General features: G+C 46.3%; 2 protein-coding genes across 5 annotated transcripts in view; both read right to left on the bottom strand.

Moving 5' to 3' along the window:
* LOC138786703 (zinc finger protein 665-like) overlaps window positions 1–16,832 on the bottom strand; it is a 130,879-nt gene that overhangs the window by 43,166 nt on the left and 70,881 nt on the right. The gene's annotated exons all lie outside the window — the stretch shown is intronic.
* Window positions 999–6,288, bottom strand: LOC138786828 (gastrula zinc finger protein XlCGF66.1-like). Its single transcript, XM_069963895.1, has 5 exons — window positions 6,006–6,288; window positions 2,930–3,097; window positions 2,716–2,836; window positions 2,150–2,452; window positions 999–2,063 (listed from the first exon to the last, which is right to left on the bottom strand). The coding sequence occupies exons 1-4, from the start codon at window positions 6,081–6,083 to the stop codon at window positions 2,298–2,300; spliced, it is 522 nt and encodes a 173-aa protein (XP_069819996.1). The 5' UTR covers window positions 6,084–6,288; the 3' UTR covers window positions 999–2,063; window positions 2,150–2,297.

The raw sequence follows: 16,832 nt of genomic DNA, 5'->3' as shown, positions 1-16,832 counted from the left end.
GTGCAGGAACCCGGGAGAAGCGGACGGCAGGAACAGCCCTGGAACGTGGATGGGTAATGTATGCCAGTTTAGCAAGGGCTGCAAGGACATCGGTAACTATGTCCTTGCAGCTCTTGCTAAACGATTATCGGGCTGTGTAATAGGCCCAGTAAACGAGCGACGATCTTTATCGGGCCCTGCTCGGCCCGTGTAATACCACCCTAAGATTTCATATCTATCTTGTGAACATGGTGAGAACCAGAGGTGGTAGGCGAGCAATATCAGGTGTAGTAAGGAGAGATACAGGTAGTGTACAAGGTAGTGCTTCTGCCACGTTCTGGCCCTGGCATGTCCCCAGTATCAGATGCCTAGAAGGCATTTCTGTGCAAGAAAAGCTGTCCCTGCCTTGGCCCAGCACGTTGCAGAAAATATCTCAAGCACGTTGGCTGCATCTTTATCCCCCAAGGTCCATCTGACTACAGACACATGGATCAGTAAGCACGGTAAAGGTCGTTACATATCCCTGACTGCTCACTGGGTGACTTTGGTGGCTGACACTGCCTCTGGGTCTCTGTTGACAGTCTCCAAAACTGCTGGGATGGTGCACAGCCTGGATCCCCACAGCTGCCCACAGCTAGCGTTCCAAGTGTTTTAACGGAATGTATTTTTGAAAACTACACCTGTATGAACTTGATGCGCACTACATCCATCCTCTTTCTCCTCAAAATGGTTATTTTTTAAATGTCTCCTGCCATGTTCTGCTAGCTAATTTAGTTGAACCGCAACCTCGGTGTACCCCGTTGGGCTCTTCTCGCTGCCACCAATGGAACTAATTTATCCTCAGTGGTTAAGAAGCCAATCTTTGACAGTCTGCATTGTAGAATAATTTTTTGGTAAAATAATCTCTTCATCTGTTTGATGAATAGATGTTTCGAACAGGGGAGTTTGTGGTTAATTTTATTCTGAGTGGGTATAGAGCCAATTCTTAACAGTCTGCATTGCAGAATATATTTTTTTTAAAATAATCTCTTCATCTGTTAGATGTATCGATGTTTCTTACAGAGGAGTTGGTGGTTAAATTTATCCTGAGGGGGTACAGAGCCCATTTTTGACAGTCTGCATCTAGAACAACTTTTTTTAGAATAATCTCTTCATCTGTAAGATGTATGTTCTTAAAGCAAAATTTTAGGGTATGAGTTCTTCCGTGTTTACAGTTGCTGTGTTTTGCAAATTGAATTCTCCCAAGGGCCACAAAATCAATTTTTGTTTTTAGGTGGAAAAGTCACTGTTCAGCAGGCAGGATCGATCAGGTCGGTAGAGACGGTAGTAGTAAGTGGTTTTTCCATCTAATTCAATTTAAATTTGCCTTCTCTTAGATACTCTTTAAAGGATTTAAAGTGTGAACATTCAAATTACAGGGTCTAACTAAATAACACACACACAAAGACAGTTAGCGGTGGGTGCTGTTTGCAGGGGAAGCATGCCTGGATGCATCTAACACTAGTGATAAATGTAAAGTAGAAGCTTACGTTTCGGTCTACCGCGAATAGCGTACTATTCGATCGAATACTATTTTGCTCATCACTAAATGAAGTATTTTACCCTCTTAATTTTTTTTCTGTCATTCTTAGAGCTACATTTTCTTCACAGAGTTGTTCCATGTATCCAGTTTCCTCTTCTGGATGTTAATTCCAGCTTCCCCTCGCCTGTATATGTATAAAAATAACCCGAACATCTCCCATTGACTTTAATGGGGTTTGAGTCGAACTTTGAACCGAACTTCACTACTGTTTAAGGTTCAACTCGAACATTTTACTGTTCGATCATCACTAATCCCAACCAGCCGTCTCCATAAACAGAAACAGGGATAAGATCCATGTAATGTCTATGGTTGGCTTTATTCGCCATCTCCACCTTCCTCATTACACAAGTGTAATCCATATAATACTGTAAGATAAACCGAGACTGAGAGCAAGAGCCTCACATCTACACATCATAGGGAACATCTCCATCTACCTGATCCTGATCCTGTGGAAGAAGAGGACGGGGACATCTCTCTGGTGCTGTTCTCTTACTGGATCTGACTGGAGGGAACACATACAGAGACTGAATTCATTCTTTCCATCCAGATAATACAGAGAGGAGGTGTGTATATAGTCCTGTCTATTACCTGCTGATGGGAGGGGCTGCTGATCCTCCAGCATCACATCCTTGTACTGATCCTTGTGTCCTTCTACATACTCCCACTCCTCCATGGAGAAATAGACCGCCACGTCCTGACACCTTATAGGAACCTGACACACACAATGATCACACAGTCATCCCCCCCACCCCTCCAGTGGTGTTACTGTATAATGTCCCAGCATTCCCAGCAGCCCCAGACTCACCTCCCCAGTCAGCAGCTCCACCATCTTGTTGGTGACTTCTAGGATCTTATGTTTGTTGATTCTCTCGCCTCTCCAGTCATAGCCACCTATTATTACATAGACAGGAATGATTAAATGTGTTCGATAAAAATGACAGCTCATTAGACTATGTTCATTTACTATGTCAATAGCTGACAAAAAAGGTAGTCCCGATGGGGGTCGTAGCCCTGCAGGATGGCTCCGAAAAAGTGCAAACAAAAAACACACAACACTGAAAGAAGCAAATACCTGACTATGAAAGAGTAAAAAGCTCAATAAGCTGAACTGCAATAGATTAGAAAAGGTAACAAAACCAAATGCTGCAACTTACATATAAGAGACTGGACAGGATCCTCCAGCATCACATCCTTGTACTGATCCTTGTGTCCTTCTACATACTCCCACTCCTCCATGGAGAAATAGACCGCCACGTCCTGACACCTTATAGGAACCTGACACACACAATGATCACACAGTCATCCCCCCCACCCCTCCAGTGGTGTTACTGTATAATGTCCCAGCATTCCCAGCAGTCACAGTCTCACCTCTCCACTCAGCAGCTCCACCATCTTGTTGGTGACTTCTAGGATCTTCTCTTCCTCCATTTCCTCATGTATTAGGGGCCCTGGGATTGGGCTCAGGGTTCTTCCCCATCCTTCACACCCAGGGGCCCCACAGCGCCCACTAGAGGACTTCTTCACTACTGAGTAATCCTGTGTATGGAGAGACACATTACTATCACTCCATCCATTCCCAGAATCCCTCACCTCTCCAGTCCTATCCATCTGTTATTCCATAGATAAGAATGATGTCATGATGACATCACTCCCAGAATCCCTCACCTCTCCAGTCCTATCCATCTGTTATTCCATAGATAAGAATGATGTCATGATGACATCACTCCCAGAATCCCTCACCTCCCCAGTCCTATCCATCTGTTATTCCATAGATAAGAATGATGTCATGATGACATCACTCCCAGAATCCCTCACCTCTCCAGTCCTATCCATCTGTTATTCCATAGATAAGAATGATGTCATGATGACATCACTCCCAGAATCCCTCACCCCTCCAGTCCTATCCATCTGTTATTCCATAGATAAGAATGATGTCATGATGACATCACTCCCAGAATCCCTCACCTCTCCAGTCCTATCCATCTGTTATTCCATAGATAAGAATGATGTCATGATGACATCACTCCCAGAATCCCTCTCCAGTCCTATCCATCTGTTATTCCATAGATAAGAATGATGTCATGATGACATCACTTCCAGAGTAATAATAATAATAATAATAATTTTATTTGTGTAGCGCCAACAGATTCCGCAGTGGGGTTTTCTTATACGCTGGAGCGTACAAACTACAACTGGGGGTGACACGACGCACAAGTGCTTTATTTTCCCATGGTCCAGCCATTGTACAAGGAAAGCTGGATGAGCCAGTCAGACGCCAATGTCTGATTACAGGTTGGTTAGAGGGAGAGAATACGAGAAATTCGGTTTTAGAAAGGTTGTGTTTGAGAAATAGAGAGAGGTCATAGTGTTAGAGAGAGCAGATAGACAGGCACTGGTCTTTTGTAAGAATGCAGGGGTTATGTCACAGGAAGAGGTATATAGCTGGGTGTCATCAGAATAAAGATGGTATTGAAGACCAAACTTGCTGATGGTCTGTCTGATGGGGGCTGTATAGAGGAAAAAGAGGAGGGGACCCAGGACTGATCTCCTGGGAACCCAAACAGTAAGAGGTAAAGGAGAAGAAGTGGAGCCAGAGAAGGATACACTGAAGGAGCGGTCAGAGAGGTAGGAAGAAAACCAAGAGAGAACAGAGTCCTTGAGGCCAAGAGAGCGGAGCATGGAGAGGAGGATCTGGTGGTCTATGGTTAAGAAGAGAGTTATCAGAGAAGTAGCAGGTCAGGCGAGAGTAGACAAGACGTTCCAGGATTTTAGAGATGAAGGGGAGATTGGAGACAGGTCAATAGTTGGCTGCACAGGATGGGTCTAGAGATGAGTTTTTCAGTAGTGGGGTTACTACAGAATGTTTGAGGGAGGAGGATAAGATCCCAGAGGAGGTGAGAGGTTGAATATTTTGGTGAGGTGAGTAGTGACAGCAGGAGAGGTGACTGGAGGAGGTGTGAGGGAATAGGGTCACTAGGGCAGGTAGTAAGATGAGAAGAGGAGGTTGGAGACTTCTTCCTCTGTCACCGGGTCAAAAGCAGAGAGTGAGGAGAAGGTGGGAGAGGGAAGGGTATCTATGGGACTTTGGGGCTGGCAGGGGATGTCAGAGCGGGTAGTGTCAATTTTAGATTTGAAGTAGGCCAGGTCTTCAGCACAGAGGTAAGTGATGGATGTCTGAGCTTTGGGCTTAAGGAGAGAGTTTAAGGTATCAAAGAGGCGCTTTGGGCTGTTGGACAGTGAGGAGAGGTGAAGCAGGATTGTTTGGCGAGGTGAAGGGCAGAGTAGCAGGCTTTGAGGATGAATTTGTAATGTAGGAAATCTGCTGAGGTTCTAGATTTCCTCCATATACATTCAGCAGTCCTAGAGTCCGCCGAAGAAAGCGAGTTTTTGGCTTCTGCCAGGGCTGGTGGCATCTGTGGCGGGTCATAGGGTCATTTTCAGGGTGTTGTGGTAGTGTTTGGCGGCCATGTTTTGGCAGGTGAGGCATGAGATGGGAGGACAGTAAAGATTGTACTGAGTCTATGGGTTGAGAAGTGTTAATTTCTGTATATGTATGGGGAAGAGGGGCGGACGTAAGTGATAGAGAAAGAGAGGACATTGTGGTCTGATAACTCTGATAAATCGTTTGTAAAGTTGGAAATTGAACAGTGGTGGAAGATCATCAGGTCCAGGGAATTCCCACCCTTGTATGTGGGAGAGTTGGTTAGTTGTGAAAAGCCGAAAGAGGAGGCTAGGGGGAGAAGGTGAGAGACAGGAGAGCAGGCTGGGATATCAATGGGGGTGTGGAATTAGCCCAGGATTAGTGTAGGAACTTCTATGGATAAGAAATGAGGGAGCCAGGTGGCAAAGTGGTCGAGGAATTGTCAGGGTGAGCCAGGGGGACAGTAGATAACTCTGAGGGGAAGTGAGTGGAAGAGACTGAGGGTGTGAACCTCAAAGGAGGGAAATGAAAGTGAGGGATCAGGGGGAATGACCTGGAAAGTGCACTGAGCAAGAGTTCAGCAGAGTGCAGGTGAGAGACACTATTTTATCCAGGAAGTGACATCACCATGTTATCCGGGAAGTGACATCACCATGTTATCCGGGAAGTGACATCACCATGTTATCCGGGAAGTGACATCACCATGTTATCCAGGAAGTGACATCACCATGTTATCCGGGAAGTGACATCACCATGTTATCCGGGAAGTGACATCACCATGTTATCCGGGAAGTGACATCACCCTGTTATCCAGGAAGTGACATCACCCTGTTATCCAGGAAGTGACATCACCATGTTATCCAGAAAGTGAAGCACTTTATAAGCATTTCCCATAATAAGTGTATATTGGGGATTTGTATAACTTTTTTTTTTTTTTGGGGGGGGGGGGGGGGGGCAATACAATACTACAATAAAAATTTTTGCCAGACTTCATCTCCTTTAAGCAAGAGGTTTATTCCTTACCTCTTCAGTAAGCCGGAAGAGTGACTCTAGGGTGAGGGTTATTATCCTCTCGGCCATCTTGTCTCTGTCTCTCTCCATGGTTGATGGGTCGGTCTCTTATATAGAAGATATCAGCAGAGGATCCCGGAGTGTTGGGAGATGAATAGAAAGAAGATGAGACGATGTAATATAATAAAGGCTGCCAGTAAAAAGTACAACTTTTTCTGCAAAACAAAAAAAAAAGAAGCACCAGCAAGCGACATAAATAGAAAAGGTGCAAATACAGGAAGTAGGCTTTCCCTCTACTTCCAGGACCTGCCATGATGTCACAGTCATGTGATCAGTCACATGGAGGAGGAGGAGTCACATGATCAGGGGCTGCTGCTCAGTGTATGCAGGACTCTGCTGTGCTGGATGAGCTGAAGTGATGTGTGTGGAGCAGAGCTGTGTATGTGTGTGTTATATATGCCTGCAGCAGAGCCCTGTGTGTAATGTACATGTAGCTGAGCTATATATGTGTAATGTACATGTAGCTGAGCTGTATGTGTGTAATGTACATGTAGCTGAGCTGTATGTGTAATGTACATGTAGCTGAGCTGTATGTGTGTAATGTACATGTAGCTGAGCTGTATGTGTAATGTACATGTAGCTGAGCTGTATGTGTGTAATGTACATGTAGCTGGTAGCTGAGCTGTATATGTGTGTAATGTACATGTAGCTGAGCTGTATATGTGTGTAATGTACATGTATCTGAGCTGTATGTGTAATGTACATGTAGCTGAGCTGTATATGTGTAATGTACATGTAGCTGAGCTGTATGTGTGTAATGTACATGTAGCTGAGCTGTATGTGTGTAATGTACATGTAGCTGAGCTGTATGTGTGTAATGTACATGTAGCTGAGCTGTATATGTGTGTAATGTACATGTAGCTGAGCTGTATGTGTGTAATGTACATGGAGCTGTATGTGTGTAATGTACATGTAGCTGAGCTGTATGTGTAATGTACATGTAGCTGAGCTGTATATATGTGTAATGTACATGTAGCTGAGCTGTATATGTGTAATGTACATGTAGCTGAGCTGTATGTGTGTAATGTACATGTAGCTGAGCTGTATGTGTAATGTACATGTAGCTGAGCTGTATGTGTGTAATGTACATGTAGCTGAGCTGTATATGTGTGTAATGTACATGTAGCTGAGCTGTATATGTGTGTAATGTACATGTAGCTGAGCTGTATATAATAATAATAATTTTTATTTATATAGCGCCAACAGATTCCGCAGCACTTTACAATTCTGGGGTACATACATAAACAGAAATCAGACACCACAGAGATACATATAATTATCCATACAAGAGGAGGGGGTGCGAGACAGAATGGCAGAGGGGCAAAGTGCTTCATTGTTCTTATGGTCCGGCCATCTTTATAAATAAGGCAGTGCAGGTAAGGGGGGGTGAGCCAGTCACCAGCCAATGCCTGCCTACTACAGGTCTAGGTGCTTAAATGCTTGCATGCATGTACATGTAGCTGAGCTGTATATGTGTAATGTACATGTAGCTGAGCTGTATGTGTGTAATGTACATGTAGCTGAGCTGTATGTGTGTAATGTACATGTAGCTGAGCTGTATGTGTGTAATGTACATGTAGCTGAGCTGTATGTGTGTAATGTACATGTAGCTGAGCTGTATATGTGTAATGTACATGTAGCTGAGCTGTATATGTGTAATGTACATGTAGCTGAGCTGTATGTGTGTAATGTACATGTAGCTGAGCTGTATGTGTGTAATGTACATGTAGCTGAGCTGTATGTGTGTAATGTACATGTAGCTGAGCTGTATGTGTGTAATGTACATGTAGCTGAGCTGTATGTGTGTAATGTACATGTAGCTGAGCTGTATATGTGTAATGTACATGTAGCTGAGCTGTATGTGTGTAATGTACATGTAGCTGAGCTGTATGTGTGTAATGTACATGTAGCTGAGCTGTATATGTGTGTAATGTACATGTAGCTGAGCTGTATATGTGTAATGTACATGTAGCTGAGCTGTATGTGTGTAATGTACATGTAGCTGAGCTGTATGTGTGTAATGTACATGTAGCTGAGCTGTATGTGTGTAATGTACATGTAGCTGAGCTGTATGTGTGTGTAATGTACATGTAGCTGAGCTGTATATGTGTAATGTACATGTAGCTGAGCTGTATGTGTGTAATGTACACAGTAGAGCTGTATGTGTGTAATGTACATGTAGCTGAGCTGTATATGTGTAATGTACATGTAGCTGAGCTGTATATGTGTAATGTACATGTAGCTGAGCTGTATGTGTGTAATGTACATGTAGCTGAGCTGTATGTGTGTAATGTACATGTAGCTGAGCTGTATGTGTGTAATGTACATGTAGCTGGGCTGTATATGTGTGTAATGTACATGTAGCTGAGCTGTATATGTGTAATGTACATGTAGCTGAGCTGTATATATGTGTAATGTACATGTAGCTGAGCTGTATATGTGTAATGTACACAGTAGAGCTGTATGTGTGTAATGTGCATGTAGCTGAGCTGTATGTGTACACAGTAGAGCTGTATATGTGTAATGTACATGTAGCTGAGCTGTATGTGTGTAATGTACATGTAGCTGAGCTGTATGTGTGTAATGTACATGTAGCTGAGCTGTATATGTGTAATGTACATGTAGCTGAGCTGTATATGTGTGTAATGTACATGTAGCTGAGCTGTATGTGTACACAGTAGAGCTGTATGTGTGTAAAATGTCATTTTACCACAATAATATCTCATCCAAGCAGCCGCCACCAAAGGCTCTGAGTGTAATAGAAAATCTGCTTCTAGTGACGTAGATACTGTATAATGAACTAAACAACTAAGCTGATCTGACAGTTCTTTCGGTGGAAGGCGCCCATGCATACAATGGAGTCTATAACACGAGCGAAAATGCGCAGCCTTCAGAGTCCGCGAGCTGCGGAATCCGCAATGGGTTTTCTGTCGCGATTTCGTAGTGTGCAAGTACTCTTAAAGGGAATCTGTCAGCACCCAGGCCCCATATCTGAGGTGCTGCCTCTGGCAGTCCCCTAGTGGGCATGGTACCTTTTGGTAATTTCTCTGTGTAGTAGAATATGCACGATCTCAGGTCTCCTACTGTAATGATTAGTCAAAGTGGAGTTGTTTGTGCTGCACTCTGGCCGCCCCACCACTCCTTCCTCTTCTTCATTGAAGGGGTTATCCAGCGCTACAAAAACATGGCCACTTTCCCCCTACTGTTATCTCCAGTTTGGGTGGGGTTTTGAAACTCTGTTCCACTGAAGTAAATGGAGCTTAATTGCAAACTGCACCTGACCTGGAGACAAAAGTAGGGGGAAAAGTGGCCATGTTTTTGTAGCGCTGGATAACCCCTTTAAATAATCTCTTCTGCCCGGCCTCCTGCTTGCTCAGCTGTCAGTCAGTGTCTCTGATTGCAGATCAGTCCTCTGTAGGCAGGTTATGCCTGAAAGAAACACTCATATATAGTTGAATCTCTGACCCCAAATGTGTTGGAGCTGTGGTCTAGGGCAGGGCTCCAGACTAAAAAATTTACCTAGGAGCCATTGGCTCCTAACCTGAAAAATTTAGGCGCCAAATAGAATATTTGGTCGCCAACATTTTAAACCATGTAAAATTAATGTTATGTTAAATGGGACTTACTGTGTGCAGAGGCCGCGGCAGCCTCCTCCTCCTCCTCCTCCTCCTCCTTTAGATTCTTTCTTTTCTTAGTTTGAAAACGTTCAACATGGAAACTTGCAACTTGACAACCATATCCAGTCTGACTCAGTACTTCAGCCTCACTTGGCTAGCCTTTTAATGAGGCTTACTCTTCTGAACTTGAACTTAAAGGGAACCTGTCGACCCCCGTGCCGGGGTGACAGGCTCCCAACCCCCCGTTAGAGCCCCCTATATTCACCTCATGGCGCCGGGTCCCGCTTCTGAAGATGGTCGGGTCACGGAGATCTCAGCTGCTGCAGCCCGGCGTGCGCTGAGAGATGAGTCCAACGCTCATAGAGAATGACGGGAGAGTCCAGCGCTCCGTCATTCTCTATGAGCATTGGACTCATCTCTCAGTGTGCGCGCCGGGCTGCAGCGGCTGAGATCTCCGTGACCCGACCATCTTCAGAAGCGGGACCCGGCGCGATGAGGTGAGTATAGTGGGCTCTAACGGGGGGTTGGGAGCCTGTCACCCCGTCACGGGGGTGACAGGTTCCCTTTAAAAGCTTGCAACAGTCTATACATACTGAGCTAGACTTATGACTGCAGCCATAGTGACCCCCCACAAGATGTGTATATAGATAGATATATCTCTCACCTAGTGACTAATGCAAGTGACCCCCTACAATACAGACACCTGAGGGGCCCTGATAATAATAATTGTGCATATATCTATCTCCCAGTGTCTGCAGCCAGTTTGCCCTACACTTATAGATGGCCCCCTCCCCTTATAGATGCCCCCTCTCCCCCCCCCATTATAGATGCCCCCTCCTCCCCCCCATTATAGATGCCCCCTCTTCTCCCCCCCTTATAGATACCCCCTCCCCTTATAGATGGCCCCCTCTCCCCCCATTATAGATACCCCCTCTTCTCCCCCCCTTATAGATGGCCCCCTCTCCCCCCATTATAGATACCCCCTCTTCTCCCCCCCATTATAGATACCCCCTCTTCTCCCCCCCTTATAGATGCCCCCTCTTCTCCCCCCCATTATAGATGCCCCCTCCTCCCCCCATTATAGATGCCCCCTCTTCTCCCCCCCTTATAGATACCCCCTCCCCTTATAGATGGCCCCCTCTCCCCCCATTATAGATACCCCCTCTTCTCCCCCCCTTATAGATGGCCCCCTCTCCCCCCATTATAGATACCCCCTCTTCTCCCCCCCATTATAGATACCCCCTCTTCTCCCCCCCTTATAGATGCCCCCTCTTCTCCCCCCATTATAGATACCCCCTCTTCTCCCCCCCATTATAGATGCCCCCTCTTCTCCCCCCCTTATAGATTCCCCCTCACCTTATAGATGCCCCCTCTCCCCCCCATTATAGATGCCCCCTCTCCCCCCCCCATTATAGATTGCCCCCTCCTCCCCCCCATTATAGATGCCCCCTCCTCCCCCCCATTATAGATGCCCCCTCTTCTCCCCCCATTATAGATGCCCCCTCTTCTCCCCCCATTATAGATACCCCCTCTTCTCCCCCCCTTATAGATACCCCCTCACCTTATAGATGCCCCCTCTCCCCCCCCATTATAGATGCCCCCTCTTCTCCCCCCCTTATAGATGGCCCCCTCTCCCCCCCTTGAAGATGCCCCCCCTTCTCTTCCCCCAATTATAGATGCCCCCCCCCCCCTTTCCTCTATGCTAAGCAATATTTAAAAAAAAAACAAACACACAAACTCACCTGACAACCCGCTCCCCCGGCGATCCTCTTCTTCTTCAGGCGCTGTCCCCGGCTGATGCGCAGCTGCCGGGGGTGTCCCGTCCTATCCCCGGCAGCGCGGCGCGTCAGTGAGCTCCTGTACGCCGGGGCTGTGACTTCTGACACAGGAAGCGTCTCTGACGCGCGCTTCCTGTGCCGGAAGTCAGGGCCCCAGGCAGCTCACTGATGCGCCGCGCTGCCGGGGATAGGACGGGACACCCCCGGCAGCCGCGCATCAGCGCATCAGCCGCGCATCTTAAAGAGACAGCGCGCCGCCGCCGGGGCCAGTCGCAAATGGCGCCCAGATTAATAAATCTGGGCGCCATTTGCAAAAAGTCAGTCGCATTGGCGACCATTTTGGTCGCCATCTGGAGCCCTGGTCTAGGGGTGACTCACTTGTCTACAGACCTGACAGCAGATCATCCTTTGGTTCAAATCCCTGTTGAAATTGAGTGGATGGTCGCCATTTAATGGAAAATAATTGCTGTTATTTTCCACTGTGTCTGAACATATCCCGCATTCAGTGCATAGAGCCTGGCCGCTGCACGAGAAGAGGACGGTGCTGAGCGCGGGAACCTAGTGGCCGCGCCACTGTGATCCCTGCCCCAGCACTGACAGGAATGTAAAAAATAAATTGCTGTACTTGATGGTACATTGATAATAACGCCGTCAAAGATCACATAATGGCCTTATCCAGTTTCTTTGATTCTTCCCTGTGGGAGAATAAATTAGTTAAAAGATTTATAGGGTACGTTTACACTACAAAATATGTACAGGAATTTCAAGCGGTGGTGGCGTCCAAATTCTTTGGGCAGACGGTGGATTGAGCTTGAGAAATTCAGTTGGTGGGACACGCCACACGACCTCCGCTTGAAATTTCCAAGCATATTCTGTGTAGTGTGAACATACTGTACCCTTAGGCCGGGTTCACACATGCCGTATCCGCAGCGGATTTTATGCAATGAGTTCAAAGCAAAATCCGCTGCAGATCCCTGTCCATTCACTTCGATGGGATGATATACTCGCAGCGGCTAGCTTTCGGGGGGCTCCTGGCGCTCAGCCAATTAGTGTGCTGAGAACTTGCAGCATAAAATCCGCTGCTGATACTGGACATGTAAACCCAGCCTAAGACTACGGCCTGAACCCTGTTAAAAAAAACGTTCTTGTACTTGTGAGCTGCGTGATTGAGATTTGCGCTCCAGCATGCATCCCACCGTGCTGCGTCTTAGATCTGTATTTTAGAATGTTGCTGTGAAACACATCAAGGTCACCTGTATGACAGAAGTGGCAAAGATGCTTCAAGACTTTTTGTAGGTGAGTATCAACCACTTTATTTTTTATTATTCCTCATAGGCAGCAGGTCTGAGGGTGCAACCACTTTCTCCTGAGACAATTCTCAATGCCGTATATTCTGAACCTTCCTCTTCTCAAGTATGAATGTACCATGTATCAACACAGTGCAACGTGCAACAGTGATTTTTGTTTTTTACAGACCTAAACCAGTTTACCAGTTCAGTGCAGTTTTTTTTCCCTTACTTATGGTCCTTTTACACGGAGCGATTAGGGTTCAAACTTTTGCGATAACGATCACATTTGAGCGATAATCGTGTAAACACAACCAACGATCAAGCGACGAGTGAGAAATCGCTCATTGTGATCTTTCAACATGTTCTCAAATCATCGCTGGTCGTTCGCTGATAATTCGCAGATCGCTTCATCTGTCGCAGATTCACCCTATGTGTGTGAGATGGCCGTAAGCGATCTTAAAATGATCGTAAAAATGATTTCTGATTGGCAGAACCAAATTCAACGGACAAGACGTCCAAAATTCCAAAATATATAGAGATACTTGTGCCTGCCGACACACCGCAAGCGCTGACACCATAAACTGATAGATCCTATATGTGTCACTATATACTTGCTAATCTTGTCAGGTCGGGAACACAGGCATAAATCAGTAGTGCGACAGAGCAGACTAGATCTTGCTCACAGGCACCTAGTATGCCCTGACAGGTGCACCACACTACCACTACTCACTCAGGGAGTAGCGGGGTGATCGCCCTAACAAGGAGGGAAACTGCTCCATACTACCCCTAACTCGACTTACCTTACACTTTCCCTTCCTATACTCCCGACACAAGTGTTTTGTTCCAATATTAATCAGGGGAAACAAACCATAGGCAAGGGTAGAGGAAAACAACAAACAGAGAAGACTGTGGCACTCCGGCGGTGCGTCCCAAATGGGTTAAGGACAATACACTCTCGTGGCTCAATGGCCTCTCAGCAGTGAGCAAAACTCTGTAGGCAACTCCTGTCCTCCAATCCATCCGGTGGAGATACAAATAACCCACAGGGTTCCATGCCGAGGCCGCGTCAACACCAGTTGAACGCATAATGAGGTCCACCTGACGTACTTCCGGGAGAAGCGGCTGAGTGGTCCTGTGACCGCAATGGTTTAGCAACTGTTACTATGAAACTTCAATAAAGCAGGAAGTTGTATTGACTGGTTGTGGAAATGGTTACCGGGGACCTGGGACAACTAGAGGGTAAGAGATACTAAGGTAACTGTAGTATGGAAGAGATGCAGGCCATTTTAAGCCTTGAAAGGGTTGAGTCTATCGCCATCAAACCATCACATAAAGGTGGTAATGCGGTGGTGATGGACTCGTCCCAATATATGGAGATGTGTATGAGGCTCTTGAGAGATCGTGACTGGTATGCCGTGTTGGAGAACGACCCTAGCACTTTATACCTTAGAGAAATGAAGGAGCTAGTGGACAGAGCCTATGAGAGAGGCATTGTGGGAGAGGATGAGAGAGCATTTCTGGTCCCTAAACATCCAGTTAAAGCGACATTTTATACGCTACTCAAATTACACAAGGGTACTGTGCCCTTGAAGGGTCGTCCCATTGTGTTGGGAATTAACAGCATATCTACATAGATAAGGTGTTAAGAACAATTGTAACAGGCCTGGCATCATATACCCGTGACATGGATTTGTTACAGAGATTGGAGGATGGTGCATGGTTAGCCTCTAATACTCCTCAATACCACATATACCGGGTCTTCAGGCCATTGAATATTTTCTGCGCTCAAGAAGATGTCAGTACCAGGCACATAATGATTTCATCATTGAACTGACCAACTATTTGCTTGCCCACAATTTTTCCCTGTTTAACCAGAAGATCTACCACCAGCCCAGCGGAGTGGCCATGGGGAGCCTATGTGCCCCCACTTTCACTACCCTCTACCTGGGCTGGTGGGAAGAGGACCATGTGTTTGGTAAACTACATCCCCCCCTGACCCAGCACATTGGATTGTGGGCAAGGTATATAGATGATATATTTCTGATTTGGAATGGTCAGAAGGAGGAATTTGTACAGTTTGTAGGCCTGTTGAATACTAATGAGATTGGACTGAGGTTCACATTTGAAATTGAAAAGACGGAGTTGCCCTTCCTGGACCTTATGATACAGAGAGACTACCATATATAGGAAACCGACTGCCACCAATGCATTACTATCCTGGGATAGTTACTATCCAAGATCCTTGAAGGCAGGGATACCATGGGGGCAGTACCTGAAGGTAGAGCGCAACTGATCTAACTCGGTGGAATACCAGATTCAAGCAGCAGCTCTACGTGAGCATTTTGTACAGAGAGGGTTCCCGGATCATGTCCTGAAGGATGCCTATCAGGCAGCTAAGAGATCCAAGAGAGAGGACCTGTTGGTCCCCAGAGTGAGAGAAGTGGAGAAACTCACTACCAGGATTATTGGCACCTACGATGTAGCATCTTTGGACGTGCGTAGGGTGCGAGAGAAGCACTGTGACATACTCTGATTGGATCCAGACATTCGGGATACAGTTACGGATAGGCCCCAAATCACCTACAAAAAGGGACGCAGCCTATGGGACAGATGGGTGAAAAGCCATTACATACCCCCACGACCCCAGGGCACCTGGCTGGAGAGAAAAATAGTAGGTACTTTTAAGTGCTGCGGATGTGTTGCCTGTGCACACATCAAAGTGGGTAAATCAGTTTTGAGCAATGTTACTGGTAAGGAGTATTCACTACGGGACTACATCAGCTGTAGAACAAGGGGGGGGGGGGTGTACAAGGCCACATGTGTGTGGCCTTGAGAATCCTCCGTGAGTTCCGACGGCGCATTGGGGAACACTTACGCGATATCACCAATCAGGCTGACAAACCTATTGCACGGCATGTGAACACGGTACATGCAGGAGATACCGTATGCATCCCATCCCAGGGGCTAGAATTGGTGAAACCCCCATTACCAGGTGCCGACTGGGACTAATACTGCAGCGCGTAATGGATATTCCGGATGCATATGGTGTCTCCAAAAAGCCTTAATGACCTATTAACTTTTGCCTGTTTTTTTATAACTAATAAGCAGCAGGTCTAGTACTTTTAGTCCAGATTTGAGTATTGTGTATGGGCATGCTGAGACCTGTAGTGCTTAACGACCTCCTCCGACAGTCTCTACTCTCTTCTGTCTCCCTCCTATCGTTCTTCTCTGTGTTCAATTTTATTACTATTTATTACTATCTCCCAGGTACAAAATAACGTCACTGTCTAGGATTTGTTCATACATCCTAGCCTGTCTAATGTGCTCAGTTATTCTGCCATATAACTTCCTGCTTTATTGAAGTTTCATAGTAACAGTTGCTAAACCGTTGCGGTCACATGACCACTCAGCCGCTCCTCCCGGAAGTACATCAGGTGGACCCCATTATACGTTCCACCGGACCGGAAGAAGACAGGAGCTGCCTACAGAGTTTTGCTCACTGCTGAGAGGCCATTGAGCCAAATGAGTGTATCGTCCTCAACGCATTTGGGACGCACCGCCGGAGTGCCACAGTCTTCTCTGTTTGTTGTTTTCCCCTACCCTTGCCTATGGTTTGTTTCCCCTGATGAATATTGGAACGAAACACATGAGTATAGGACGTGAAAGTGTAAGGTAAGTCGAGTTAGGGGTAGTACGGGGCAGGGGCCCTCCTTGTTAGGGCAATCACCTTGCTACTCCCTGAGCGAGTAGGGGTAGTGTGGTGCAACTGTCAGGGCATACTAGGGCCCAGTGGTCCCACTGCCTGTAAGCAAGATCTAGTCTGCACTATTGATTTATGCCTGTGTTACCTGACCTGACAAGATTAGCAAGTATATAGTGACACACAGAGGATCTATAACTTTAAAGTGTCAGCGCTTGCGGTTTGTCGGCAGGCACAAGTATCTGTATATATTTTGGAATGGTGATGTCACTTCCTGGATAACATGGTGATGTCACTTCCTGGATAACATGGTGATGTCACTTCCTGGATAACATGGTGATGTCACTTCCTGGATAACATGGTGATGTCACTTCCTGAATAAAATGGTAATGTCA

The sequence above is a fragment of the Dendropsophus ebraccatus genome, chromosome 3 (assembly GCF_027789765.1).
Source record: "Dendropsophus ebraccatus isolate aDenEbr1 chromosome 3, aDenEbr1.pat, whole genome shotgun sequence".
Classification (NCBI taxonomy): domain Eukaryota; kingdom Metazoa; phylum Chordata; class Amphibia; order Anura; family Hylidae; genus Dendropsophus; species Dendropsophus ebraccatus.
This window is presented reverse-complemented; position numbering and strand designations above follow the sequence as displayed.

Excerpts from the sequence above, each read along its gene's own strand:
- LOC138786828 (XM_069963895.1), bottom strand. The coding sequence starts at position 6,083 with ATGGAGAGAGACAGAGACAAGATGGCCGAGAGGATAATAACCCTCACC. Across the intron at positions 2,837-2,929 it reads TGGAGCTGCTGAGTGGAGAG|GTTCCTATAAGGTGTCAGGA; the intron begins GTGAGACTGTGA and ends TGTGTGTGTCAG. Across the intron at positions 2,453-2,715 it reads TCCTGTCCAGTCTCTTATAT|GTGGCTATGACTGGAGAGGC; the intron begins GTAAGTTGCAGC and ends ATGTAATAATAG.